The sequence below is a fragment of the Arvicola amphibius genome, chromosome 18 (genome assembly GCF_903992535.2).
Source record: "Arvicola amphibius chromosome 18, mArvAmp1.2, whole genome shotgun sequence".
NCBI lineage: Eukaryota > Metazoa > Chordata > Mammalia > Rodentia > Cricetidae > Arvicola > Arvicola amphibius.
The window spans coordinates 7,308,944-7,336,935 of NC_052064.1; the positions used below are offsets into that span (position 1 = coordinate 7,308,944).

Sequence of the window (27,992 nt, forward strand, 5' to 3'; positions counted from 1 at the left end):
TTCAGTCTTAATCTACTTTTATTTTGCTTTTCCTCTTATTCTCCTTTTAAGTTTAGCATACAAAGTGAATGCGTTTCCTTATGTCATTTTCTTACATATATGCTGTTTTATCATTTATCCTTCCCACCTTCTCTACTGCCCAGTTCTTGCTGATTCCACACATTCTCAGAAACAATCCCCACCTTTTACCACACATATTCCTTTTCAATCCCTTTTCTCTCTCTTCCCTCTTGAGGTCTTTTCTTCCCCTCCCATGACACCCCCACACCAATACACTTAAAACCAATAGTCCACATATGGGGGTGGTGGTGTAATATTTGTCTTTTGGAGTCTTAGGGATTTTGTATAACCTACTGTTCTTCTGCAGTATCTATTTACTGAAAAAATAACAAATACCCCAGAAAATTTGTCTTTCTTGTGTGGATGCTATGATAGCTCTTCTGTATGACTCCAATTTTAGCATATAAGCCATTGAAATGAGTACACAGAAAGCTTTATTTCTTGCTACATGTCCACAAAACTGCTTACCAGGTAGTAAATGTGTTGTGTTTTGTAAGTCCTTCTAATATCTTCATAAACTATTTTATTGGCTTGGAAATAACAACCTCCCATGCCCCAAGAATCACCTCATCCTTCTAGAATCAAGACCATTCGTTCTCTGCCAGAGGCAATACTGCCCCCTTTAGGGCATATTTGACAAGTCAGAAAATGGCTTTAATTTTCACAACTGTATGAACAGCGGGGACTTATTATGTGCTTGTTGTACAGAAAGGACAGAGATCAGGGAGACTGGTAATTATCTTATGATGAATAGGACCAGTTATGACAACAGAGACTTTCCCTGTTGAAAAAGGACATAGCGTAGAGATGAGATGCCTTTATTTAAATTAAGACCACAGTATCCCATCCCGTTACCTGTGCAAACTTTCCCTGACTGTCCTTCATAGTCCCAGGTCTGTAATCAAGACTAAGGCATAACTAGTTCATCCCTCATCCCACTCTAGGAGGGCTCTACTTATTTTTCTGTCCTGTAACTTTTTTAAAAGTAGAGACCTTCTTTTTCATCTGCATGTCTGTTACAAATAAAATATATTATTCACTGTTTTGTAATATTTAATAAACAAGAGAGAAAGGTGTACTGTGTGTGTGTGGGGGGGATATTTGCACAGGCACAAAAGGCCTTGCTGGCTTAAACCGGACTAAACTGACTATCTGAGCATGCAGTATGTAACTTCCCCAAATTAAGCCAACCTAGGTCTGCCAAGGGGCCCCAGCAACAGCTGCCATGCCGTGAGACAAGATGACCTGGAACCAGTCTCCTGATACCAGTGCTGCTGCTTCCCCTCCCTCAGGTGTGTGGGGGGGCATAGAAGGCTTTCTCTTTTCTAAAATAAACTGTGACAACCCCCATTGGTCCCCTTCCCGAAGGGGAAGTTCAGTGGGACAAAGCAGCAGATAAAAGCAACAGTTCACTTATTATCTTTCTTCTCTTTTTTAATGTGCCACTGGTGATTTGCTTGCACATATATCTGTGTGAGGATGCCAGGTGCCCTAGAACTAGAGCTATAGACAAGTGTGAGCTGCCATGTGGGTGCTGGGAATTGAACCCAGGTCATCTTGAAGAGAAGCCAGTTGCTCTCCAACCTCAGTTCACCTATTCTTTTGGCTGTATCACCAACAGCTTTGTAAAATTACTCAGAAAATATATATTTGGTAAGATTAGGAAGCAGAGATTCAGGGTGAAAAAAAAAAACTGAAGTAGAAAAAACACTATTTACAAAAAAGCAAAGGAGGGCTGGCAAGATGACCTTAGCAGATAAGAGGCATCTGCTACCAACCAGAGTCCAGTCCAAGGGATCCACAGTGTAGCAGAGAACTTACTGTCTCCAGTTGTCCTTGACCTCAACCAATGTGCCATGGGGTGTGTATACATATGCACACAATATAATAAACAGATAAGTAAACGCAATAAAAATGTGTAAAACATTTTTAAAAGGCAGAGATACCATATAAAGTTGAAAGTGGTCAATTTCGTAAAGCAAGCCCGAGGCCTCTGGAGGGAGTGCTAGGACCTCTGCAGAGCCAGTCTGGGGGGCGGGAAGCTCTACTTACTTGAGGACAGCAATCTCCTGGACTGTGATCGCCCTTTTGTCTTTGGTTCCCATATAAGAGAAAATGTTTGGTTTCACTCTGGTGAGACAGAATCAAAGCATTCCTAAGTTACATACGTTAACCAAAGCACATTTCTAATAACTTATTTCAAAATACACTTACTAGTATACTAAGAGAATAAGGAGAAACTTTAGTTAAGATTTTATTGAGAAAAATTTAAATAAACATACAAATTAAAGCAACAACAGCTGCCTTCTTGTCAGGGATCTGGCTTTCAGACTTGGCTAACCAGTAACAAAATAAAAGTTGTACATTCCATAGTCAGAAACAACTTGTTAAGTTGCATAAAACTGTAATAAAGGGGAAAATATTCCAGAGATATAATGTAGCACTCCGAACATTTTACATCTTCAGTTTTTAAGAAGTTACAGTAATGAGTTTTTTTTAAACATTAAATATAATCTATAACTCTGTATTAAAAAAAAGTCAAATGCTAAAACTGGGATCTGGATAGAGCTCTCTCTCTCTCTCTCTCTCTCTCTGTCTCTCTCTCTCTCTCTCTCTCTCTCTCTCTGGTGTGTGTGTGTGTTTGTGTGTGTGTGTGTGTGTGTGTGTGTGTGTGTGTGTGTGTATGTGTGTGTTTCAGGACAGGATTTCTCTGTGTAGCCCTGGATGTCCTAGAACTCCCTTTGTAGACCAGGCTGGTCTCAAACTCATAGAGATCCCCCTGCCTCTGTCTTCTGAGTGCTGGGATTAAAGGTCTGTACCACCACTGCCTGCTTTAGCCTTATTTTCCTTAAGCACTTTAAAAAAATATTTATTTATCACTTTATTTTATGTGTATGAATGTTCTGCTCACATGTATGTTTGAGCACTGTGTGCATGCCTGGTGCCCATGGAGTGTGAGACCACTGCCTGGCTGGCTAGATAGTTCTGATATGGAGATATACAAAATTCTACAGAGGGATATTTGTATACCCCCAGAAATCCCAACTGGACATCCCAGAGGAACCATTTCCTCCTGTCTATATCCTTAGGAGGGCCGTCAACACTCTTGAAGATGAAACAAGAAACCACAGACTTTTTTCAGGAAGCTAATAAAAAAAAGTAAAATGTTATTTAATTAGGTGTGGTATTCAGGGCTGACCTGTGTTCTCCTCAAACTCCTAGGCAGAAGCCTTGACTCCCAGCATCACACAATATAACATTTGGAAACAAGGCCTTTAAAGAGATGACCAGGTTAGAATGTGGCTTCTCGGATAGTCTCTTCACAGGGAGTTCCAGGACAGACAGACAGGGCTAAAGACCCTGTCTGAAAAAAAAAAAAAAAAAAAAAAAAAAAAAAAAAAGAACCAAAAGAAAATAAACTACATATTCTGATCTTGGAACTTCCCGGCTACAGAACTGGGAAAGAAAGAATTATCACTAACTTCTGCTACTTAAGCAACTTAGTGCTTATTTTGTTTGGCTCATCTGAAAACACATACCCTGTTTAGACATGTTTAAACCGAGTTAAATTTTCATAGAATACAAATTTGCTGTGGTATCCACAGACATTTCTTTTCAAAAATATTTTTTTTTTTTTGGTATGAGAGTTTGCTTGCATACATTTGTGTGTGTGCCACAAGCATGCTTGGTGCCCCTGGAGACCAGAAAAAGGTGTCAGGTTCCTTGGAACTAGAGGTATAGATGGTGATAGGCCATGCTGTAAGCTCTGGGAATTAAACCCAGATGCTAACGAAAAGCAGCCAGTGGTCTTCACTGCTGAGCCATCCCTTCATTCTACGAAAACCACAAACACACAAAAATCACGGTACTTCACGTAGCCTCCAAACCTGTGATCTCTGCTGTGTTTTCATCCCTTTTGAGCAAATACTATCTTTCCCAGACTGTACTAGGAACTCTTAATTGTATGTGAATTATTTACTTCAGAACTTTTTATCTTGAATTATTACCAAAGGGATAAAAAGTTCATTGACCTATTTCCCACAAACATTCCCATTAGGAAGTACTTTTGGTATTTACTAATCTTTTCCCACTGGCATCGAAAGAGAGAACACATTCCTATTTTACTGATTTTGTGTAAGAAGACGGAGACACTAACCGTAAATATTTGGACCAATACATTGATGGCATCCATGGTGTCTTTGTTTTCCTTGTATAGAACAAAGTGGCAGTAGCTTCCCCGAGATTTTGGCCAAGAATGTTTTCTTGGATCTTAAAAACAAAAAATTTAAATGTCATATATATCATAATAATTTTTTTTAAAAAAATAAACTCTGTGGAGATCATTTTATGCTACAGAACCGTTCAGTAGTCAATCAGACGTAGCCTAACTAAAGCATAACCAGCCATATGAACTATACATACTAAGCTTTCTGTAACTAGTCACTTAGACAGTATCTGTCTACATCAATCAGATGTAGCCTGACATAAAGCATAGCCAGCCCGTATGAACTATACATACTAGCTCTGTGTAACTAGTCACTTGACAGTATCTGTCTACATCAATCAGATGTAGCCTGACATAAAGCATAGCCAGCCGTATGAACCTATACTACTAGCTCTGTGTAACGAGTCACTTGACAGTATCTGTCTACATTTACAACGAGTAGTGAAGAGTAAGTGTTGTGGCAAATGAGCAGGGGTCAGCAGTCACCTTCTCCCAGCTGATACATAGAACCCACAGGGCTTTGAGGGTTCCTGGGTCAGCACCCAACAGGACCAAGGGGCCCTGTATCTTCATTCGAGAGGAAAAACCTTTACGATAGACCCTATTATTCTTGCTTCACGGCTAGGAAGTCACACATGGTAGCACAGACGGAGATAGGGTTTATAAGGGCTTGTTTTAGTGACTTTGTAAATTTTCCAAAGGCCATTTCCAGCACAGAAGTTTAGTTCATATCTACAAAGATATCTACATGAGAGAGTAGCTGGCATTTAAAGCCCGACTCTTATAGTGTCGGTGCATGTAAAAACGTAAGCCACATTAATGCTACCTACTGAGTCAGTGTAGCCTGACTGCCCAGCTCTTTGGGGATAGAATAAACAATCATATAACCTGGATACCCTGATTGTTAAAACTGTCCTTTTAATTGAATTATTTCCAATTATACAATCTGGAAACACATTTTAAACAATACAAGATTTAGATGTAAACTTCTCAGAGTAAAGAAATCAGGCCTCTGAAAAAAATAAGCTCCAAAAATAAGTTTGCAGAGACTGCAAAAGTTCATGAGTCTTATGTAACAGGTGAGCTGGTTTTCAAGGAATGCGTCTAGTTTCACTGACATAAGCACTCCATGAGAGAAAACCTATGAAAAGTATTTTGCATAATCAACTAGCAAGAATCCTCTCGGTTTGAAAACTGTCCTTTAAAAAAGTCTTTTCATACAAACTTAGGAATCTTCAGATGCTTCTTCTTCCAGGGACTGAAGGTAACTGACCTGTCTGGCTTTGTCAAGCAAAAGCACTTTTTGATAACAGGTTAATGACTTCATCTACAATGTAAAAAACCATCAAGCAACGCTAAAGAACCAATAACCCATTTCAGAAAACCATCACAATATAAACGTGCTGAGAAAATCAATTTCTTTCTTGATGAATATGTGAGTCTTTTCTGCCATGTATAGAAAATATTAGAAGTATCTTCCTTAGTTCTCTGTGTGTGTGACATTCTCACAGTTCCCCTTAGGGTATGAAATGAAATACCTTTTTCTCGTTTTTTTCCTTCCAGTTCACTACCACTTAAGCAAAGTTATCTGTACTCAGTACTTAGGACGACATTGGTATTTCATCTTGTCTACACGAAATACCAATCGCTCTTACCTGCTGCAGTTCTGACCTCTGTCCAAATGACACAGCATAAGAGCACAAGAGGGAACGTTTAATTTATAATCCCGTTAAGGTGCTTTAGAGGTGAACATGCAAATGAACGCATGGGAAGGGAATGCTGAAGACTTCTACAGCACTTGGTACTATGTGGTGAGTCAACAGCCACTCAGACACAACAGTAAACAAACAGGAATCTCCCCTCTAGGCACAGCCTTCCAGACTCAGCATCTTCACAAAGGACAGTTCATCCTCTAAGCTGTGTCCATATGGGAGACAGCAAATTCAAGACTAAAACTGAACGTGTCTGCTTCAACAGATGGTTCTCAGCAAACATGTTAGGACATGTTGGAAACACTGTGACTGCTGCGATGAGAATGCATTGCTGCGATGAGAATGCATTGCTGCTTTGCTTCGCGCCTCTTTTGGGTGCTTCCTGCACTGAACTGCAAAAATCTTTCACATTAGGTGGTGGAGGGGAATGGGGGGGAAACGGGGACTGCGCATGCCTTTAATCCCAAGTACTCCCTGCCACCGTGAGCTCCGAGGTCCAGCCTGGGCTAGCAGAGGGAGAGCTCCAGGAACAAACCTCCCACCCCACCCTCCACAAAAGAATCTCACAAAACACCTGAACATTGCTGAATGGACTATTGGAGAGAACCTCTCTAAGAGTCACCAGTTGACCAGATTAAAGATTTACGAGATGATCGGTGGAGACACGTCCAGTGAACGCCCCGTCTGTACTTACTGTCGTCTGAACAACGCTGTGGGAGTTTAAGAGTTCTGGAAAATTCAGGGAGACTGACGTGTGCTGGGTAGACGTCAGGGGAGTACTGTTGATCTTACCTTGTGATTCTTTGATCATTATCTTGTGATAATGGTTTGGGATCTTAGTTCTCATATTGGGTAAACAGACACTGAAGAATTTATGAGTAAAATGGCATGCCATGTTAATTTATTTTAAGTGTTCCCAAAAGGAAAAAGTGTGTGTGTGTGGGGGGTGTTATAATGGACTAAACAGAATAAAGGAATGTCAGTCATTTTGAAGGTGATGGATGGATATGCAGAGCTGCATTCTCTATCCTGGGCCACAGAATTTAGAACGTCCACAATAAAAAGCGAAAATCATCAAGTGTTGACACAAGATGAAGTGTGGCTATATTTTCAATCTGGTTTTTAGCATAGTCACATGTAAGTACAAGGCAAGAAATAAATACAGCTCAAGGACTCTAAAAACCTAAATATTATTTTCCCTTACAGCAAACCAGGACAAACCAGTGAGTCTGCGTTTACAAGCATGCACTTTCTATTAGGAAACTCAAGCACGGAACATGAATTCAATGACCTCTGCAAACTAAGAATGCTCAATATAAAATATTTTTTAAGAATGCTCAATATAAAATATAAAAGAGTAAATCATTTGCACTGGAAATATTCTGAATAACCAAAAACTTTATAAAAACAAATAAACAGGGGCTGGAGAGATGGCTCAGTGGTTAGGAGCATTGCCTGCTCTTTCCAAAGGTCCTGAGTTCAATTCACGCCTTTAATCCCAGCTCTTGGGAGGTAGAGGCAGGTGGATCTCTGTGAGTTCAAGGCCAGCCTGGTCTAGAAGAGCTAGCTCCAGGACAGGCTCCAAAGCTACAGAGAAACCCTGTCTTGAAAAACCAAAAAAAAAAAAAAAAAGATTAAATAGTCTGCATTACTCAGGGATGGTCAAGAGAAACAGGAAGGAGGCGCTTCGTGTACACGACTCATTTATAAAATTCTTAATTAAATACACACACACACACACACACACACAGGAGCGCGTGCATGTGATAGAGGAGGGTCATCTGCTATGTTACATTTCAATGGTTAATAAGAAACTACCTTGGCCCTTTAATAGCGACAGAAAATTAGGTAGGTAGTAGTAGACAGAACAAAATTGTGGAGAGAAAGAAAGAACAGAGTCAGGCAGACACCTCAGGCAGACGCCATAGCTCCCCTCTGAGATGGATGCAGGTTAGGATCTTCCCGGTAAGCTACCACCTCGTGGTGCTACACAGATTACTAAATATGGGTTAAAGCAAGAATAGGAATTAGCCAATAAGAGGCTGAACTAATGGGCCAGGCAGTGTTTAATGAATACAGTTTCCATGTAATTATTTTGGGTAAAGCTAGCTGGGTGGCGGGAAGCGGCCCCTCTGCCGTCCATCTACATGTGTGAACAAGAGCAAGCAGGGTGTGGTGTCACAGTCCTTTAATTCCAACACCTGGGAAGCGAGACAAGTGGATCTCTTGAGTTTGAGACCAGACAGACTTATACAGTGAGTTCAAAGTCAGCCAGAGCTACATAGTAAGGACCCCTGTCCTACAAAAACAAACAAAGAAGGTAGCTATGATATAAGCACAGAAAATCTAGATGTAAACAGAACAAGATGTGGCTCTGTTACATAAGGGAAAAGATAGGCCAAACTATAAAGGCTATGTCCTCCTTGCACAAAATATAGTACTGCCAAGAAACCAAGGTCATTCCAAGAGGCAATCAGTCAAAACACAGTTGGCTGCTTTCTACAATCCTGCATCTTCATGACCACACTAGCAGAATAAGACATGGTTTTTCTTCTTGGCAGAGTGGTTGTTGATCAAATGCTGATCAACTACAGCCTCCCCAACTGTACCCATGAGAGAATTAAGACGCAATACGCCCATGATGTATGTGATAAGTCACCTTTGTCCTTCCTCTGGAATGTGACATATTGCCCTTGGGAAAACTGAAAATACAGGAAACATAGTCACTGAAATCACTTCCCCCGGCATGGCCTCCTTTGCATCGCTGGCTGACAGGGGGATGTTGAGATACTGCTTTACATAGAAGCAAACAGTTAACAGGTAATCCTCCTGCCTCAGCCTCCCATATTGGCACCGTGACACCATGCTCAGCTTTGTTTTTTTTTGGTATAACTGAGCATCCTCGGTCTCTACCTTTTCCTCCAATTACTCAAAGCTTCTCACTGATGGTTTGATTTTTTTTCAGGTGGCCCAACCTGGCTTTTTCTTAAGTCCTTTCATTTTCCTGGAAGCATCGTTACAAACATGCAATCGTCATTCATATGCTACACTATCTCTATTCACTTAGGGGATATTGACAGGTCCTGATGGGTTCAAGCCTCTTACGACAACACCCTGCGGGTCTGTGGTGCATACATGTACTTTGAAGTAACTGACTGCTAACAGGGGGAGAACTTGAGATGTACAGCACCAGATACTGGTAGGGGAGGAAATCAAGAAATAACTAATTTATCTTAGGGTTCTAAGCAAATAGAAATTCTCATGGTGTATAGAACACATGAGAACTCTAAACATCAAAGAGGACCGACAATATGTTCACACTGACTGTACAACAGAGAACAAAAGGACTCAGATGAAGGGTCAACTTCTTAAAACCCCATGTTTTATGTGCGTGAGTGAAGATACCCATTTTGGGAAGTCAAACAGGACATATGCCCATGGGAGGGGAGGCCAGCATTTCTGTTCGTCTGAAAGGCTGCTTCTTCCTTTAAGAGCATACAGTGAGGCAACCCCCCCCACCCCCTACTTTCTGATTAAATGGGCAATCAGCTCTGCTCTCAGGAATCTCTCAAACACCATGGTAGTTTCTGTAAATCTGCACTCACAGACAAGACTGAAAGTTCCACCAGACAGACAGCGTGCAGAAGCTGCTCTCCATCTGAAAGGGCTTTTGACCTTCTGAAGTGACATGACCCTCTGGACAACGGCAAGGCAGCCCACAGACGTGGAATAGCAAAGCATAGGAGTGTGTGTGGGGGGGTGGTCCTGCCCCTCCAGCTCGCCCTAAACAAGGCGAAGAAAGCGGGCCAGTGTCATGCTTACTTGCCAAAGCCTTTTTGCCAGCTGCATGGTAAGCTACGATGTATTTCCTGGCCCTTCTCTATCCTCTGTTTTTGTCTCCAATCCTGGGGAAGAGAGAATTTAATAGCTTGATGGATGATGGTTCTTTTTTCTTTGGTGTCCTCAATGACCTATGGAAAACAGAAGACAGGTAACACTCTAACAGGCATTCAGATAGGAAAATAACATGAAACATGGCTCACTGTATCATCTAAACAAGAATACTTGACTATTATTGCAGAAAAACATTTTCAGGCTGCCTGACAATGACGATGCCAAGGGCTTATGGGTAGTGCATCTGCAGATGCTACACAAGCACCTCAGACTCACCTCTTCCTTTACTCCCCACGAGCTCCCTGCTAACCCACCCACTGTGTCATTATGTTGGAAATGAGAATGAGTCTTGGGAGAGTGACAGGAGGCGTTTGAAGTTACATAACGGCAGGGTATAAGAGCTGGGTTTGAAACGAAGCCGATAATCTCTGTGATCACCCCAGAAGCTGCTTTTGGTAATCTATAAAACAGCATGGGGGAAGTCACAGAACAAAATTTTGAGAGACAAGCCTTCCGTGTATCAGGAAGTTATATCCTTCTGCCAACTCAGTCCACAACTGCCTCCTACTGAACTCTATTTTATATTAAATGATTTTATGGGGGAAAAAATCTAACACAATAAGAAAATCAACATAAAGAACATTTAAACTTATCATTTAAACAACTTTTTTGTCAGCTTTGAAGTTTTTCACACTGAGAAACAGATTTTACCTCTATTAAACATCACAAAAGGCTGGATATGCCATATTTTAAAAACAAAAAAAGATTTTACGAAACACATTAATGTTATACTCAGTGAACAGGTAATCTTCTAATTCACTCTCTAAAAATGTTGATAGTGGGGTTGGCAAAATGGCTCACTGGGTTGAGGCACTGAGCCACACAAAATTTTCCTCTGATGTCCATATGTGCACGCACTATGAAGGTTTTTACAAGTTATAAGGATTAAATTAACTGGGCCACTTTCCTTACCTCTGACAGCAAGAAAAATTAAAAGTGCTGATTGTGAGACCTACGAATTTGATTTCACAGCCTGATTTAGTTGTTGCGACCTAACAGTTGAAAACATCAACACGGAGAAAGATCCTAGATCTTAGCAAAACAAAATGATATAAAAAATAGAATGACTCATAGCGATAGGTAAATGATTTCCTCACAGCAGAGTCAAGATCAGCAATTGCCTGAAAGCCCTAAGTTGGAATAAGAGTTCAACATATACAAACATATATTTAGACTCAAAATTTAGCAAGTTCTAGCAAGGCAGGGCATCTGCCTATAATTCCAACACCGATCAGAAGTTCAAGGCTAGCTGGGCTACATACATAGTATGTATAATTCCAACACTGATCAGAAGTTCAGGCTAGCTGGGCTACATACATAGTATGTTCCATGATGGTTATGAGAAGGTTACCAAAGCAACAAAACTAAGTCTATAGAGATGGCTCAGCGATTAAGAGCAACTTGCTGTTCTTGCAGAGGACCTGGGTGGGTTCCCAGGCAACCAGTGACAGCTTATAACCATCGCTAATTCCAGTTCCAGGGGAATCTGACACTTTCTTTTGACTTCCTTGGGCACCAGCCACGCAGGTGGTACATAGACATACAGGTAGGTAGACCAAGACACGCATATAATAAATAATATTTAAAACCAAACCACACCACTAAGCTAAAACAGCAAAAGTATTTCCTCTTATTACTAGATAAGGTAACTTGCCCATAATTCATGCCCTTTGAAAGTTATAAAACTGGGGGCTGTAGAGATAGCTCAGCAGGTAAAGAGATTCTGGATGTCTTCCCAGATCTGGTTCTGATTCCCAGCACCAACATGGTAGCTCACAACTACCTGTAACTTCAGTTCCAGGAGATGATAAACCCCTTCTAGCCTCCTTGTGCACCAGGCACGTATGTAGCAAATAGGCATATATCATGCAGGCAACACACCATAAACATAAGCAAAATAAATAAATAAAAATAAAAGTTAAAACTGTGCGCCAACAACATAGCTTTCAGACTAAGAGCTAGTTTTGCCGTATGTAGGATACGCACACGGGCCTAAGACACAACACCATTACACACGCAGGAAGCTTGTGCTGTCCTTTAATTGCTCTTTAATTAAATTTTTTAGTTCATTACAGTGTGGTAAAGGGGTTGTGGAGTGTACCTCAGTGGTGTAAAATGCTAGGCTTATGCACAGAGTCCAGAGTTTTATCTCAAGCACCTTATAAATCTGGTATATGGTGTCCATAATTCCAGCTTTTAGGAGTGTAGAGAGAGGCAGGAGGGTCCTGAAGCTCGAAGCTATCCTGGACTATCCAGTGAGGTTCAGTTCCAAGTCAAGCCTGGTCCACTTTGAGATCTTGTCTCAAAACAAAATAAAGCTAAGTAGTACAGCCCACGATTAGCGTATGTAAGCCCTGGCTTTGTCCCCAGTACCTATGTTTGGTTAACATCACAATTTCATTAGATGGACTAACCTAGAAAGATAGAACCGCCATAGGAAAGTTGAACAATGTCTTTTGCTATTCCACCTATCATCCAAGTTCTCTATTTCTCAGCTAGCAGTAGATCCAGGTTGAGTAACAGGCTTCCTCCTCCCTTCTTTCTCCTGAGACTCTCCTCTTAATCCTATCAGATCAAGAAGCCCTAAGGCCAGAGTTTCCTGCCAGGGCCAGGCACCTGACCACCATGGTCCTTTGCAGCCATGTAACTATCATCTGTGGTTCTAAACAACAGGATCTCTTTGATACATTTTGGCCACAGAATTAAGAAAAAACACAGCTTGCTAGTCAGGAATGGTGGATGCTGAGACAGAATGTAAGGCCCATCAGGGGATGGGGATGGGGGGTTGAGGAGGAGATTATAAAGAGATACCAAACCTCAAAAAAACAAAAGCTGAGTGTGCTGGAATACCACGGTAATCTCAGCATTGCAAGATGGAGATAGGAGAGAGGAAACATCCAAGTCCAGGCTGGGACCATGAGATCCTTTTTATTCTTGTTTCTTCAACAAGAATAAAACAAACCAAAATTTTTTCTTGATATATTTACCTGAAATTGATTTTTTTTTGCCTGATTTATACAAAACAAAACCAAAAAACTAGTAGGCTGTCCTTTGAGAGCAGCGAGATGAGCCACCCTTTGTTAAACCCAGATAGCTCTTTCTGTGGTTACTTATGAACCCACCCAGAGGGAATCCACAAGCCCAAGACCTTGCTCCTGCTCCGCTTACCTCAATGGCTACATTTGTTTCTTTATTTTTGAACAGCTGTAGCTCACTCCAGTGCTGTCTGTCTTCAGCTGTCAGAACAGCAAGTGCATCTCAGGAGGGTCCCTTTTACCACAGAAGCAAGTGAGTTACACAGAGACAGCGCAAGTACTTTTCTAGGATCTTTAGGAAGAGCTATTGATTACAAAAGATGGATTTTTCTAGAGAGATTTCTACCTCCTCATCCACTGGAACAGATAAGTCATCCAATGGCTGATCCGTCCATCTTTTCCAATTTCGTGAACAACAAAGTCAGAGTATCTAGTAAAAAAGAAAACCAAAGTTCTCAATAAGTGTATATTTTACTTTTTACTAATTTTAGGACAAAGTTTACTCATTCAAAACAAGAGATTTAAAGAGAATCTCTATTGTAAAAGTAATACCATGCGATTTTCTCTTATTTTAATGAACACTGAAACATGTACAGTTTTATACTAGTATAAAACTAGTACTAGTTTTATAAATACTAGTATTTTCTATACTAATATAGAAAATAACAAGGGGCTGGAGAGATGGATCAGTGGTTAAGAGCACTGGCTGCTCTTCCAGAGATCTTGAGTTCAATTCCCAGCAGCCACATGGTGGCTCACAACCATCTGTAATGAGACCTGGCACCTTCCTCTGGTGTGCGGGCATACATGGAGGCAGAATGTTGTATACATAATAAATAAATCATTAATTAAAAAAAAAAAGAAAATACTAACAAATGCAAAGTAAAAGTTCATCAGTGTTTAGGGCTCAAAATCCAAGACCATCCACGCAGGCAGCTCTCCCACACTGTCCCTTTCTGACCAGAAACATAAACAATTCTTAGGGTTAGAAAACCAAATGGAAAGTTGGGTGTAAAGGCAAACACCCCCAGATTTCTAACACTCAAGAGGCTGAGGATTGAACATTAAAGACAACTGAGTTTACCTGGGCTATTTAGAGAGACACTGCCTCAAAAACAAACAAATAAAGATCTTTATTAACGAGAAGAAGGTGGGTAAGACTGAAAAAGGGGGAAGAGGGAGCAAAGAAAGATGGAAACTGGGGGCTGGAACTGTGGCTCAGTAGCTGAGGAGCTTGGCTAGCATGCGTAAATCCTGGGGGCTGAAGAGAAAGAAATAGGGAAAGACTATATGGACTATACAGCTGATTTCTTTCTGAAGAAAAGTATCAACACAACTAAAACACGCTCACTAAACACACCTTTCTTTTAAGATCCCCGAGAAGCCCTCATGAGGGCTCACAAACTTGGTGATGCCTACGTCAACCTCTGTGAGCCCATGCTTCATCATGTCTGCAAAGCTCTCGGGCTCCTCCTCTTCCCCTGTCTCTGGAAGGCCTTCCTCCTCCTCGTCCTCCTCCCCCTCCTCCTCCTCCTCTTGCACATGAGCGCTGGAATTCTCATCTTTCCTTGCACTTTCAGCTGCTGGAGGCCCAGGCTCATCCTCGCTGCTGTGCAGACTTTCATCTTCCACTCCGTCCTGACTGTCGGTCAGACAGCGCTCTGAGACCTTCTGTTTCTTTGCTTCCTCCGGCGAGGCCGCACCATCATTATCTTCCACAACAGGGCACCCACGCTTCAGGGACACGTTCGTCACTTCCATCTTTAAGGTTCCAAGAAAACATTGACGAGAACCTTTTGAGAGAGGAGAAAAGAGTAGACGTTAACAATCTCCCATAAAGAAGCTGATTTTTGGCAAATAGAAGCACAATGAACCTTGTTCAGAGGGTCCTTTAAAAAATCATTTATTACAATAATTCTCAGAGGTGTGGAAAGATGGCTCAATGGTTAAGACTTGCTGATTTTTCAAAGAACCCAAGTCTGGTTCCTAATGCCAGGTGGTTCATAACCACCTGCCAGTCCAACTCTAGGAGGTTAGACATTCTCTTCTGGCCTTCTAAGGCAATCACATGCATGTGGCATTCACTGACATACATTCAAATAAATAAAGCATGCAAGTATCTTTTTAATGAGAAAGTAATTCTGATATTTGCACACACTCAAAAGTATAAAAACAGAAAACAAGTACAATAATTTGCACCAACATTCTCATGAACAGCTAGGTACAGTGGCACATGCCTTTAATCCCAGCATGTGGGAGGCAGGTCAGGTGGGTTTCTGTGAGTTTCAGGCCAGTCAGGGCTATACAGGACACTACCTCAACAAACCAACAAACAAAAAACTTTAAATGTAGTTTTAAGACAGAAATATGTTTTTTTTTAAAAGGGATTTATCTTTTTTTTAAATATTTATTTATTTATTATGTATAAAATATTCTGTCTGTATGCCTGCATGCCAGAAGAGGGCACCAGACCCCATTACAGATGGTTGTGAGCCACCATGTGGTTGCTGGGAATCGAACTCAGGACCTTTGGAAGAGCAGGCAGTGCTCTTAACCTCTGAGCCATCTCTCCATCCCCAAGGGATTTATCTTAAGAACATAACTTAGACAGGGGCTGGCACGATGGTTCAATAGTTAATAGCATTTATTGCTCTTGCAGAGGACCTGGGTTTGGATCCTAACACCCACTCACGTGGTGGCTCACAACTATCCCAAATTTGTTTCATGGGATCTGACGCTTTCTTCTGACTTCTGCAGAAACCAGACATGTACATGGTGTATCTATATACACACAGGCCAAACTCTCATACATAAAAAAATTAAAAATTAAAACAAAACAAACCCAAACCAAAGAGAATATAAATTCGGGGGATGAAAGGATGGCTCAGAAGTCAAGAGTTTTTGCTGGTCTTTCAGAGGTTCTACATTCAGCTCCCAGTACCCGCATGTAGTGGGCTTACAACTGCCTGCAATGCGAGTCCTTGGGGGATTCCACGCTCTGTTCTTATATACACATGTGTAGGCACACGTGCATACACATAGAACAAACTCAGCATAAATAAGCTGAATAATATGTAGATGCAAGTGACTAGGAACTGCAAAAGGTGGTTACTTCTCGTTGAGGACCTAGGTGGTTATAGCTGTGCTTTCACTGAAACCACCACTGTTTTATTATAACCTTGTTCCAGGCATGTGTATTATCTTTCCAAAACTGATAAAATACAGCAGCATATTAACGAGAGCATACTCACACCATACCAAGAGTTATGGGGTACTGTTATGTAGTACCTAAGAAATCAGCCGGGTATGATGGCACACTCCTGTTATCTCAGCACTTGAGAGGTAGAAATTAAAGGACTTGTTCAAGGTCAGCCTGGGTTATAAGAGATTCAGACTCAAAACAGCAAGGGATGGTGGCTTAGTCAGTGAGGTGTCTCCTTGTAGTCAGAGACTGGTATTTCATTTCCCGACTGCTTAGACCCGAATACTTAACACTGAAACTATATTAATTACAACATTGTTTGGACAATGACTCAGGCATATTTCTAGCTAGCTCTTACATCTTGAATTAACCCATTTCTAATTATCTGTGTATCACTACGAGGTTGTGGTCTACCAGGAAGGTAAGGTAGTAAAGTAAGGTTCTGGCGGGCGTCCTCTGCTGCATCCTTCTCCTTGGGCAGCTACATGTGTCTCCTTGACTCTGCCTACTGTCTCTATATATCTGTGGATTTCCCGCTTGGTTTTGCCCTGCTAAGCCATTAACCGAAATATATTCAGAGCACACAGAGGGAAATCCCACATCACCGCTCCTTTTCTGTCTAATTAAAAATGAAGGTTTTAACATTAACATAGTAAAATTACATATAACAAAATAGGTATCACAAGAATTACAGTTACATTATTTAGTCATCTACCCAAACTTAGTGAAGCTAAAGTTTTATTATATCTAATTTATCCTTCATCATAACTAAGGAAAACTCTGTCTTCAACTCTTCAAAGACCCCAGAAGGATATAATAGTACCTAAGTAAACAGGAGTTTCATTGTAAGCAACGTGTGTGTGTGTGTGTGTGTGTGTGTGTGTGTGTGTGTGTAAGCAACTTCTAAAGGAATTGACAGAGTCATCTTGCTGCCTGACCAGTCACCCAAAGTTCTTCTGTACTTCTGTACCATTGGCGCATCCATCTTCAGCCTACAGGCCCATAGTATCTGTCAGACTTTTCCATGAAGCAGGAAATTTCAAAGGCAGTTCTGCCTATATTGGCAGTTTGTCAGTTACTTTCTTCTATATTCTGCAGAATGTCTGACAGTTTCTTCTGTGAAGCAGGAACCCTGAAGGACCATCTCGTGTTTTGGAACGTTCAGTCACTTTTCAGTGGGTCCTGCATGTCCAGTACATACAGCATACCATCAAGCAGTCCAGGAAAGAACAGTTTCTTGCCCAAATGGCTAGGAAACTCCATAAGGAGCCTCTTTTGTGCCCATTATCCTCTTGAAGCAATTGGTGCTGCCAGAAGCAGACATGGCTAACTGTCGAGAAAAGGCTAAATTCTTAAAATCTTTTAGACACCATGTTTTGCAGGTCTTTGAAAGATTTAAAGAATATCTATCCATCTGAAATATTTCTCTGTACATCTAGAAAACTTAACTATCATGACTACAAATTTGACTAATACAGAATTATCTATTAATCTGCAATTTTTAATTATACATTACATTTTTAAATGAGCTGTCTAAAAATACCTTAAACAAAAACAGATATACATATAATAAAATCGACCTTAAATTTGTATCAACAGTCCAAGATCCATACCAATGCAAAGTATTCATCTCTATATATTCTATCTCCTCTTTCTTTTTGTTTTAAGAAATTGACTAGGGGCTGGAGAGATGGCTCAGAGGTTAGGAGCATTGCCTGCTCTTCCAAAGGTCCTGAGTTCAATTCCCAGCAACCACATGGTGGCTCATAACCATCTGTAATGGGGTCTGCTGCCCCTTTCTGGCCTGCAGGCATACACACAGACAGAATATTGTATACATAATAAATAAATAAATAAATATTAAAAAAAAAAGAAATTGACTAGACTGTGACCATTAAATCACTTAAAATCAACCCTTTTAAAGTAAAAATAAGCATTTATAAACAATCATTTTGGAAGTTTGGGCATAGTTTTCTCCAAACTGCTTCCTGATGCTTGTTGGATGAAGTATTTTTAGGGGTAAATGGAGACCTTTTTTTGGAGGGGGTCTTCTTCCATCAAACCACATTAGCCTGAAAGAAATCCACAGCTTCTCATCTTCTGTTGAAACAAAAACAGAACCTCTTTTTCAAAGTAACATATGCTTAGACCCAAATTTTGAAGCCAATATACCTTTATGTTGGTTTAACTGAGCCCCCAGAATCAAATGCCTCTCTGCAGTGAAAAAAATTCAAAGAAAACACAATAATATGCACAATCCAGACTCTGTGTATTTTTCTTCTTTATGTGGCTTATTTTTCTTTTCTCATTTAATTTATGACTGTCTATACTCTTTATATTAATTTTACTGACTTCTTTTTATAATGGTCTATACTTTTTTTCCTCTCTCCCAAGTCTGTGTACATTTTTAAACACACTGTGTCTCTTTTAGAGGTCTTTTATTTCTGATTCTGTCCTATTACAAATCTGAAATCCTTTTCTGAGAAGGAGCATTTTAAAATGGCAAACAGTGTAGTCACGGCAGCCCTGGATGCTGGCTCCACCTCTCTTGGCCTTTCAATATTTTCAAAATGAGGTGGAGGTACCTTTACCAGCATCTCTGGGGCTGCTGGGTGGGAGCTGTGCTCACCACCTCAACTCTGGGAAGCACCGTGCATCACATAAAACCCTTTTTTTGTCTGAGTAAAAGCTAAATCTACCATGCAACACAACCTGGAAATGTCTCCGTGTATGGCAGTGGGAACTCACCATGCTTTCCTGACTGGGCACACCTACCAGACCTGATCCAGCTACTTGCCTAGGTGGGGTGCTGAGCAGCAGGCATACAAGCACCTGGATCCAAAGTATGTGGCTGCCATATGTTTTTTTGTTTCCCAACTGCTCAGACCCTAATAATCACACTGAAACTATATCAATTATAACACTGTTCGGCCAATGACTCAGGCATATTTCTAGCTAGCTCTTACATCTAGAATTAACCCATTTCTATTAATCTGTGTATCACCACCACACTGTGGCCTACTGGTAAGGTAAGGTGGTAAGGTAAGGTTCCAGTGGGCATCTTTCTCCAGCTACATGGCATCTCCTTGTCTCTGCCTACTCTCTCTATACATCTCTGTTCTCAATGGCTGAAACAGCTTTATTAATCAACCAATGGTAATAAAACATATTCATTGCATACAGAGGGGAATCCCACATCAAACATATTGACAGCATATAGAGGGGAACCCCACATCACCTCCTAGTAAGCATGAGGACCTGAATTTGATCCCTAGCACTCATTTATTTTTAAAGTTGGAGCCTGGCAAGGTGGAGACGGAAGGATTCTCTGAGGATCACTGCTAGCCAATCTAGCCAAATTGTTGAACTCCATATTTAGCAAGAGACTTCTCAAAAAACAAAGGTGCAAAGAAAAGACAGTTCAGTGGTGGGAAGGGAGTGTGAATGTCTGGCCTGGCTTGAGTCGGATCGTCAGACCCATGTGGTGGAAGGAGAGAACAGACTCTCATAGTGGTCTTTTGACCTCCACACGTGCACTCACGAACACACACATACACACAATTAAATATAAACAAATGAAATTTAAAAATAAAAAAACACTTAAGGCAGAGAAAGACAGAAGAGACCAGACACTGGCCACTGTCTCCCTTTGCATTTCCCTCAAATACAGACATGAGAGAAAAGGAAAAGAAAACTGAAACTGTGAATACACCAGGCTGGCCTTTAACTCCTAACTCTCAACCTCAGCTTCTTGAGTGCTGAGACTGTAGATGTGCTTCACCAGCCCAGCTATGTTATGTATCTGACCACAGTTTAAAAAGACACAGCCCCCAAACAGATTTAACTGGACAGAGTACAATGTGCAGAGCAAAATAGAAGACATCGCACATACTTCCCCAGTGAAGAGGAGCTCAGGAGAGGGGCAAATCGAGCAATCAAAATATTCTGGATGGCCGGCGGTGGTGGCGCACGCCTTTAATCCCAGCACTCGGGAGGCAGAGGCAGGCGGATCTCTGTGAGTTCGAGACCAGCCTGGTCTACAAGAGCTAGTTCCAGGACAGGCTCCAAAGCCACAGAGAAACCCTGTCTCGAAAAAAAAAAAATATTCTGGATGGTGTGTATCTACGTAATTGATCTTTCTTTTTTGTTTGAAATTTTTTATTCATTTTATGTACCAACCACAGTTCCCTCTCCCTCCCCTCCTTACCCACCTTCCATCTACTCCTCCAAAAGGGAGTTAATAAAGCCTGGCACATTAAGTTTAGGCAGGACCAGGCCTCTCCCACTGCATTAACACTGAGCATGACATCCCACTATAGGGAATGGGCTCCAACAAGCTAGCTCATGCACCAAGGATAGATCCTAGTCCCACTAGCAGGCTATATAACGTCACCCACATTATCTACTTGATCTTACTTGAAACTTAAATAAGGATGTACATTTTCCTATTTTTTATTACATAGAGAGACAGAAAAGTGAACTTACTAACAAACCTAGCAAACATATCCATAAAAACCATAAATGAGTAACAAAAATATTCTAATCCCAAGTATGGTTAGTCTAAGTATGGTCAATGAAAAACCAGAAACAGCCATAGTAGGATAATAAAAATAAGGGAAACTCTAAAAATTGGCAGATCTTTATGGCATAGACATGACCAACTGAAAAATCACGGACAGAAGTAATTACAATAATAGACTTCTAGCTGCTATCAAGGGACTCGTTGGGAAGAGATCCTGATGCCCGTTCATAGGCCACAACACTCAGGAGAAGGGCAAGAACAGCCAGCAAGAGCCATGTATGCAGCCTGGCTCAGGGACTTTACAGTCAGACCTTCGACCTCTCTCCCAGATCTCCTCTACGACGCGGAACAAGATCCTAGATCTTGCAACTTAGTAAGTGGGTGACTATCCTCTTCCAAGTTGTTGGTAAAAATAAAATATGCTGCCTTGGACAAATATCTAATATCTCCCTCCATTCAACTTTGTTCGTTGGCATGGATTATATCTTTAGAGAGAGGGAACATGACACATAACTTAGACCTGATTTTGTTGTTTCTTTCTTAGAGAGAGGCTCTCACCACATAGCCCTAGCTGTCCTGGAATTCATTATGTAGCTCAAGCTGGCCACCTGCTTCTTGCCTCCCAAAGTGCTAGGGAATCAAGGCATGTGCCAGCATGCCTGGTCCCTAAGACACTAGTTTGCTTTTTGATTCTTGAGCTATTGTTGATGCTTACTCATGGTTTGCTCCTTTAAATACTTTTGCTTTCTGAGACAGGGAGGGTCTCATGAAGGGCCGTGCATGTTAGCAAGTGTGCTAACAATGAACCACATTGACCTTTGTCTTTACTTTGAGACAGGGTCTTCCTAAATTGCTTAGAATACCCTTACAGGCTCCTTTTGAACTCGTGATCCTCCTGCCGAGGCCTGCAGCAGCATGCATGACTTAGAAACACTTTCTTTAAGGGCAGAGCACACCCAACATCCCTATTCAGAAAGAAAAATTTACTCTAACATATATCGAGTATATATATCCTGTGTAGGCACTGGATAAAAATGCGTGAGTTTTGCAATGAAACAGATGACATTCTACTTGTGGACACATTCAAAAACAAAATCAATTTGCAGGGGGTGTTCTCAGAAGCAGAATACAATTAAACAAACCCTGTGTGAGAACATGTAAGCCAGTTAAAAACAGAGAAAGGGATAGATGAGCAGAAAGGGTCATTTTGTGTGAAGCCTCCATAAAGATGCTTTAAAGACTTGAAGAAAGTAGACCTGAAAAACTTTCAATAGACCCTCAGAGTCCCACGGGGGCAGAACAGAACCTGTAAAGATCACAGATAGAAATTAGGCTAACAGACCAACTGGTCTGTTATTTCTTTCCAGGGTGCAAAATCTCAGTTTCATTAGTGCCTTGTATTGCCCCATCCTCTAACAAAAATGTTGAACAGTAGAGTGTGGTGGCCCGAGCCGGTGAGTTCCAGGTCAGCTTGGTCTACACAGAGAGTTCCAGGACAGCAAGGCTATACAATAGGGAGACTGCCTCAGCCCTTCCTCCACAAAAAGAGAGAGACAAGTTCAGAGGGGGATACAGTGGATGTCCTCCTCCTCTAAGACCAGCACTTGGAGGGCTGAGGCAAGAGGATCTCTAGTTCGGGCCACCCTGGTCTACACAGTAAGTCCTGTCTCAAAACCATGTGTTCAAATAAGCTTGTTAAATTAACAATTTCTGTCTGTTGGCTATTTGCTAATTATTGGACATGATTTCCCTCTTTCTCACTATAGCAAATAGTCTGAATTTTGACCAACTTACAGATGGCCACAGATTTTGTATTTGTTGTTGTTATTGTTGGTGGTGGTAATTTTTGAGTGGGAACAAATCAAAACAACACCTACATTTTAGGTTTTTTTTTTTAATTTTTTTTTTTTTTTTAAGAAGTGGCCTGTAACTCTGTCCCAACCCTACTTTCTTGACAGGCGCTGATTAACAGCAATAACCATGTGCTTTTTAAAGGCCCCTCAGTTTAGGGCTTGTAGTAAAGACCAAAGGGTAAGTAGCCTGCACAGCAAAGGCTGGAGAAAAGACCCCAGAAAGCCTGATTGCTTTCTTGGGGTTGAGAAGAGTAGTAGCCCGAGGCCGGCACAGACAGTAAAACATTTGCGGCCAATACCAGCACTAAGCCCAGACCCGTGCACGCCGGTCGGACAATTTGGGGGGTTGAGCAGGGCTGGGGAAACGGTTGGTCTGTATTTCTAAGAAGGAAATGAGCTTGGGGAGCGCCTAAGGCACCTCCAAGCAAGGAAGGAGAGGAAAAGGTTCCGGTCCACAGAGCAGCGGCCAAAGAGGGGAATAGGGACGCAGCGCCGCCTAACGACCAGCTAGGATCAGGGCGAAGAGCCGGGGTCCGGGAGCACCGATCGGGAATCAGGGATCTGGGATCCAGGATCGGGGAGCATGGAGCAAATACCAGAGAGCAAGAAATGTGGAGCCAGAGGCAGAAAAACCGGAGACGGCGCGGGCTGCGACCGCGGCCAGCCACCCTCCCGGCCGCGTGCTTCTCCGAAGGCCTGGGGCCGTGCCGCCTGGCCGAGCACTTACCCGGAGCCTGAAGGCGCGGGCCAAGCGGCAAAGAAGGCGTTCACTCTGGACTCAGGAGAGCGGCGGCCACTCGGAGGAGACGGCAGCCAGTGCCAGTCCGCAGAGGCTACACCGCGAGGAAACTCACGCGTACCAGATCTCCCACCAGCCGCCGGGCTCGCACACGTGCGGCGCAGCGCTGCGCAGACCACGCCCTGGGGCGGAGCCCGCCTCACCCACCCGCGGTCCCGGGAGGACGCTCCGCCCACCGGTGACTGGGAAGCCTCTCGCGCCACAGGCAAAGAGCTCTGAGCTTATTTAGGACTAAAACAACAACAACAACAACAACAAAAAAAAAAAACCAGAGACTGCATTTTTAGTTGTTAATTGCGCTTGAGTGAGAGCTTCTTTGGCCTTTTATTATAGGTAAGAGCGCATATTAATTGAATGGGTTTCCTATCAATTTGATGCTTGTGTTGTGTTTTGGTCATGTTCAGACATTATGGCTCTTCTTGTTGCATCCCATCACTCAGTGAACAATAATGAAAAAAGAATTATTTTACTCTTCTACAACTTGATACTTAAAAACATAACAAGATCTAAGAATACCATTCTCCCACAATCCCTCTTTGAGACAGGGTTCTTTACTCTGTAACCCAGGTAGGCCTGGAACTCAGGGCAATCTGCTGCTTCGGTCTGTTTTTGCCACTTCTTACATTTGAGAACTCCCTAGTCGGACTGTCAGGGAAACCCCATCATTGCTGGTTTATGCTTTGGGGTCAAGAAAAATAAAATGTATTTTTTTTTTATTCCTATGCTCTTCAAGTAGCAAACTGATCAAATCAAAACACCCTATAACATTTCAGATGTAATTTTTCCCCCCAGACTTCAATTCAGGGAAAAAATAAAATAAATCAAGATTTGTAAGAGCGTGGTGGTTTGAAAGAAAATGGCCCTCAAACGGAGTGGTGCTATTAGGTGGTGTGGCTTTGTTTGAGTGAATGTGGCCTTGTTGGAGGAAGTGTGTACCTGTGGAGGTGGACTTTGAGGTCTCATATATGCTCAAAATTCTACCTAGTATCTCAGACTACTTCCTGTTGCCTGCCAGGTGTAGGACTCTCAGTTACTTCTCCAGCACCACGTGTGTCTGCATGCCACCATGTCCCACCATGATGATAATGGACTGAATCTCTGAACTGTATGTGAGCTACCCCAATTAAAGGTTATACTTTATAAGTCTCTTCATGATCATAGAAACCCTAACTAAAACATGAAGTGTCACAAGCTTGTTATCCCAACACAAAGTTGATGGGGGCAGAAGGACTAGAAGGTTATGGTCCTTTGAGGCTATGTAAGAAATCCCAGATCAACATGGGTTAGGTGAGAACCTGTCTCAAATAAAAATGGTATTTCAAATCTTTGTATTTCTCTTAGACATGTGTTGTGTTTGTTGTATCTCTGTGTGTATGCTCACATATGTGATGACTGTCTTATTTGTCAATTTGACATAATCTAGAATTACCTAGGAGACAGGCCCCTGGCCGTGCCTATGTAGAATTATCCTGATTGACTTAATTGAAATGGAAGGACCCACATACTGTGAATAGCATTGTTCTGTGGCTGGGATTCTGGACCATGTAAAGCAGAGGTTCTCAACCTGTGGGTCACGACCTTCTTGGGCGTTTTAATGACCTTTTCATTGCTCTCTGTTTCCAGTTGTGGGTGTGAGCTGACCAAGGTCCTTAGCTTCCCTTCCATAATGAACTATATCCTTGAACTGTCAGTCATCATCAACCCTTTCTCCCTTAAGCTGGTTTTATCACAAGAAAGTCACCAAGACTGTATTCACATCTGAGTTCAAGGAGACTGAAGGCCCATACTGGGTGTTTGCCTTTATCCCTTTCTGCTTTATTTTTTATCATTGTGTGTTTATGGCAAGTGTGTATGTGTGTGCATGCCTACATGTGGAGGTCAGAGATCAATTCTGTAGCGGTTGGTTCTCTCCTTCTACCTTTACATGGTTTCTGGGAACAGAAATCAAGATTGTTCCACAGACTGTCACAAGGCATCTCTCCAGCCCAAGACTTCTTCTTAAAATATGGATTTAATGTGAAAATTCAATTAATTGAATCATGGTCTTAACTTTTCCTACTGTTATAACGAGACACCATCTCCAAGGCAACTAATAGAAAAAAAGAGTTTATTGGGGCTTATGGTTTCAGAGGATGAGTACATCATGATGACCTTCATGGAGAGCATGGCGGCAGGCAGATACAAGCAGTAGCTGAGCTGTTACATCCGAATCCACAAGTTTGAGGTGGAGAACATCAGGAATGGTGTGGGCTTTTGAAATCTCAAAGCTAGCTGCCGTTGACACGCTTCCTCCTACAAGGCCACACCTCCTGCTCCTTCCCAAACAGTTCTATCTACTGGGGACCAAGTGTTCGAACATAGGAGCCTATGGGGGTTATTCTCACTCAGTGACCACAGCCATATAATTAGCTTAGACATGCGGGTTCTGGATTGCCTTCCTCTATTATTCACCTCAGTTACCTACCTAAATTCTTTCCTTTGTCCTTGTTTCATTCATTTATTCATTTTTTTTGAGATAGGTGCTCAGTATACTGTTATGCCCAAAGTCCAGATCCCCAAAATACTGCCACGAGACTGAATCCAACGCAAAAGCAAAGAGTCTTTTAATAGGAGTTAACTGGGGCCTCTCTGTCCATTCAAAGCAGCAGCAGCACCACCACCAGTACCAGCAGCAACAGCACAGCAGGGGAGGCCCTGAGTAGTGTGGAGAGGCAGTTTATATAGTGGTCAGGCAAGATGTGAAGGACTTGGGGGATTTCAAACCTACATAGCTACAGATTTGGGATTGACTCAAGCCCTCCAAAACTGCAGGGTTACAGATTTGGGATTGGCTCAGGCTCTGACTAGAGGTATCCGGACTGAGTTGATTGGCTGCCTTAGGTCTCGGGGGAATTGCAGAGGACTCCTGGAGTTGTTTTCTCACTTCTGATTGGCCCCTCCCAGTGTGTGTGTGTGTGTGTGTGTGTGTGTGTGTGTGTGTGTAGGGGGATGAGGTGTTTCCTGTTCCTGACTGGTCTCTCTTAGTGGGGTGATATGGGACCCATTTCTGATTGACCCCTCCGCATGGGTTAAGGTCAGGGGAAGGTCAGAGGCAGTTGTGCTTGCTTGGCTGAAGGAGACTGCTTCCTGCTAAGGTCAGGGGGAGGTCACACCTCTACATCAGAGGGAGCTACTTCCCTGCTCATGGATTGGTTGGGATTTGTGTTTCAGTTGGTCAGGGGCAGAGATGGCTCTGATTTCAGGGCCAAACTGTTTCTTCCACTGGTCCTTTTTTAGCCTTTTGGCTCTAATTTTAGGGTCAGGGCATATTTCTTTAACTGGTTCTGATTCTAGGGAGCAAGTGTTGTTTCTTTGGTTTTGGTTTCAGGGTTAGGGTGTTTTTCTCCAGTTCTTGGTTCAGGGATAAGGTGTTTCTTTTGCCGACTCAGGTTCCATATCCTTGGTGTGTTTCTTTCACTGGCTCTGGGTTCAGAGTCAGGGTGCTCAGAGAGAGTGTTATAGCTCCAGAGCTACAGGGGCCAGGGTCTCTCATATAGCTTAGGCTGGACCCAAATTCAAGATCCTCCTTCCTCAGCCTCCCAAGAACTGTGTTTCTAGGCGTGTGGCACCATGCCTGGCTCATTTCACCAAGTCTTGTACAATCACATACTCTTGGGCTATGGTAAATTAATAAATGAATGCCCCTACACCAGCAGATTCAAATACAACTATGTGGCATAATTTAGCCCAGACTCTTTATGTTTATTTAATTTTTTTGCCTTTTCAAGACAGAGTTTTTCTTTGTAGCTTCGGCCATCCTAAAATCACTGTGTAGACTAGGCTGGACTCAAACTCACAGAGATCTAAATACCTCTCCCTACCAAGTACTGGGATTAAAGGCATGTGCCCAGCTTTATTTTAATTTTTAATTTTTTAAGATTTATTTTTATTATTTTTATTTTTTTAAAACATCTCATTGTTTTGCCAATATACCAAGTGGGTTCCTGGTGCCTGGAGTCCAGAAATTACTCCCCTGGAATTGGAGCGACAGCTGGTTGTCAGCTGCTGGGTATGCTAGGAAGTGAATCTTGGTTCTCTGGAAGAGTAGCTAGTACTCTGAATTGCTAAAACCATCACTTCAAACCCTAATATTTATTTTTTTTCTATTGAGACATAGTCTCATTATGTGGATCTGTGGAACACACGGAGATTCACCTGCCTCCGCATTCTGAGTGCCGGGCTAAAGATGTGAGCCATCACCCCTGCCCCCTGCCTCCTCTCCTGGCTCCTATGTTTACTTTATTTCATGTGTATAGGTGTTTGTCTGCACATATGTCTGCACCACCGTGAGTTTTCTTCTCATTGAGTAGTTTCTGATTTCTCTAAAGATTTTCTCCTGTTGGATTCCCCATTTGTTTTGATCTCAAAGGCACTGCCTTTCAGGATTTGCTAACAAGGTTGTTAAATTTCCAAATTCTCTGTTGTGCCTTCTGAGTAACTCCAGTTCCTCCTCCGTGGGAAACGGTAGAGGCTTAGGGGCCTCTGCTAGGCAAAGTGCATGTTAGATTTTGAGTGCTTTCCTTCTATCTGGCTCCCAGAATAATGACTCTCTAGTTGGAAAATAAGAAGGTCATCGCTATACAATTTGACC

At 42.1% G+C, this 27,992-nt stretch overlaps 1 protein-coding gene across 1 annotated transcript in view; it reads right to left on the bottom strand.

Annotated features, from left to right (window-relative positions):
* Nucleotides 1-14,774, bottom strand: part of Pus7 (pseudouridine synthase 7) — a 37,275-nt gene extending 22,501 nt beyond the window's left edge. The window contains 10 exon segments of the mRNA XM_038315537.1: nt 2,113-2,190; nt 4,217-4,230; nt 4,232-4,329; nt 9,820-9,868; nt 9,871-9,908; nt 9,911-9,968; nt 13,120-13,221; nt 13,333-13,364; nt 13,367-13,416; nt 14,347-14,774. Coding sequence (XP_038171465.1) covers nt 2,113-2,190; nt 4,217-4,230; nt 4,232-4,329; nt 9,820-9,868; nt 9,871-9,908; nt 9,911-9,968; nt 13,120-13,221; nt 13,333-13,364; nt 13,367-13,416; nt 14,347-14,747 — 920 coding nt within the window. The 5' untranslated portion in view covers nt 14,748-14,774.
* Nucleotides 14,775-27,992: the final 13,218 nt, after the last annotated feature.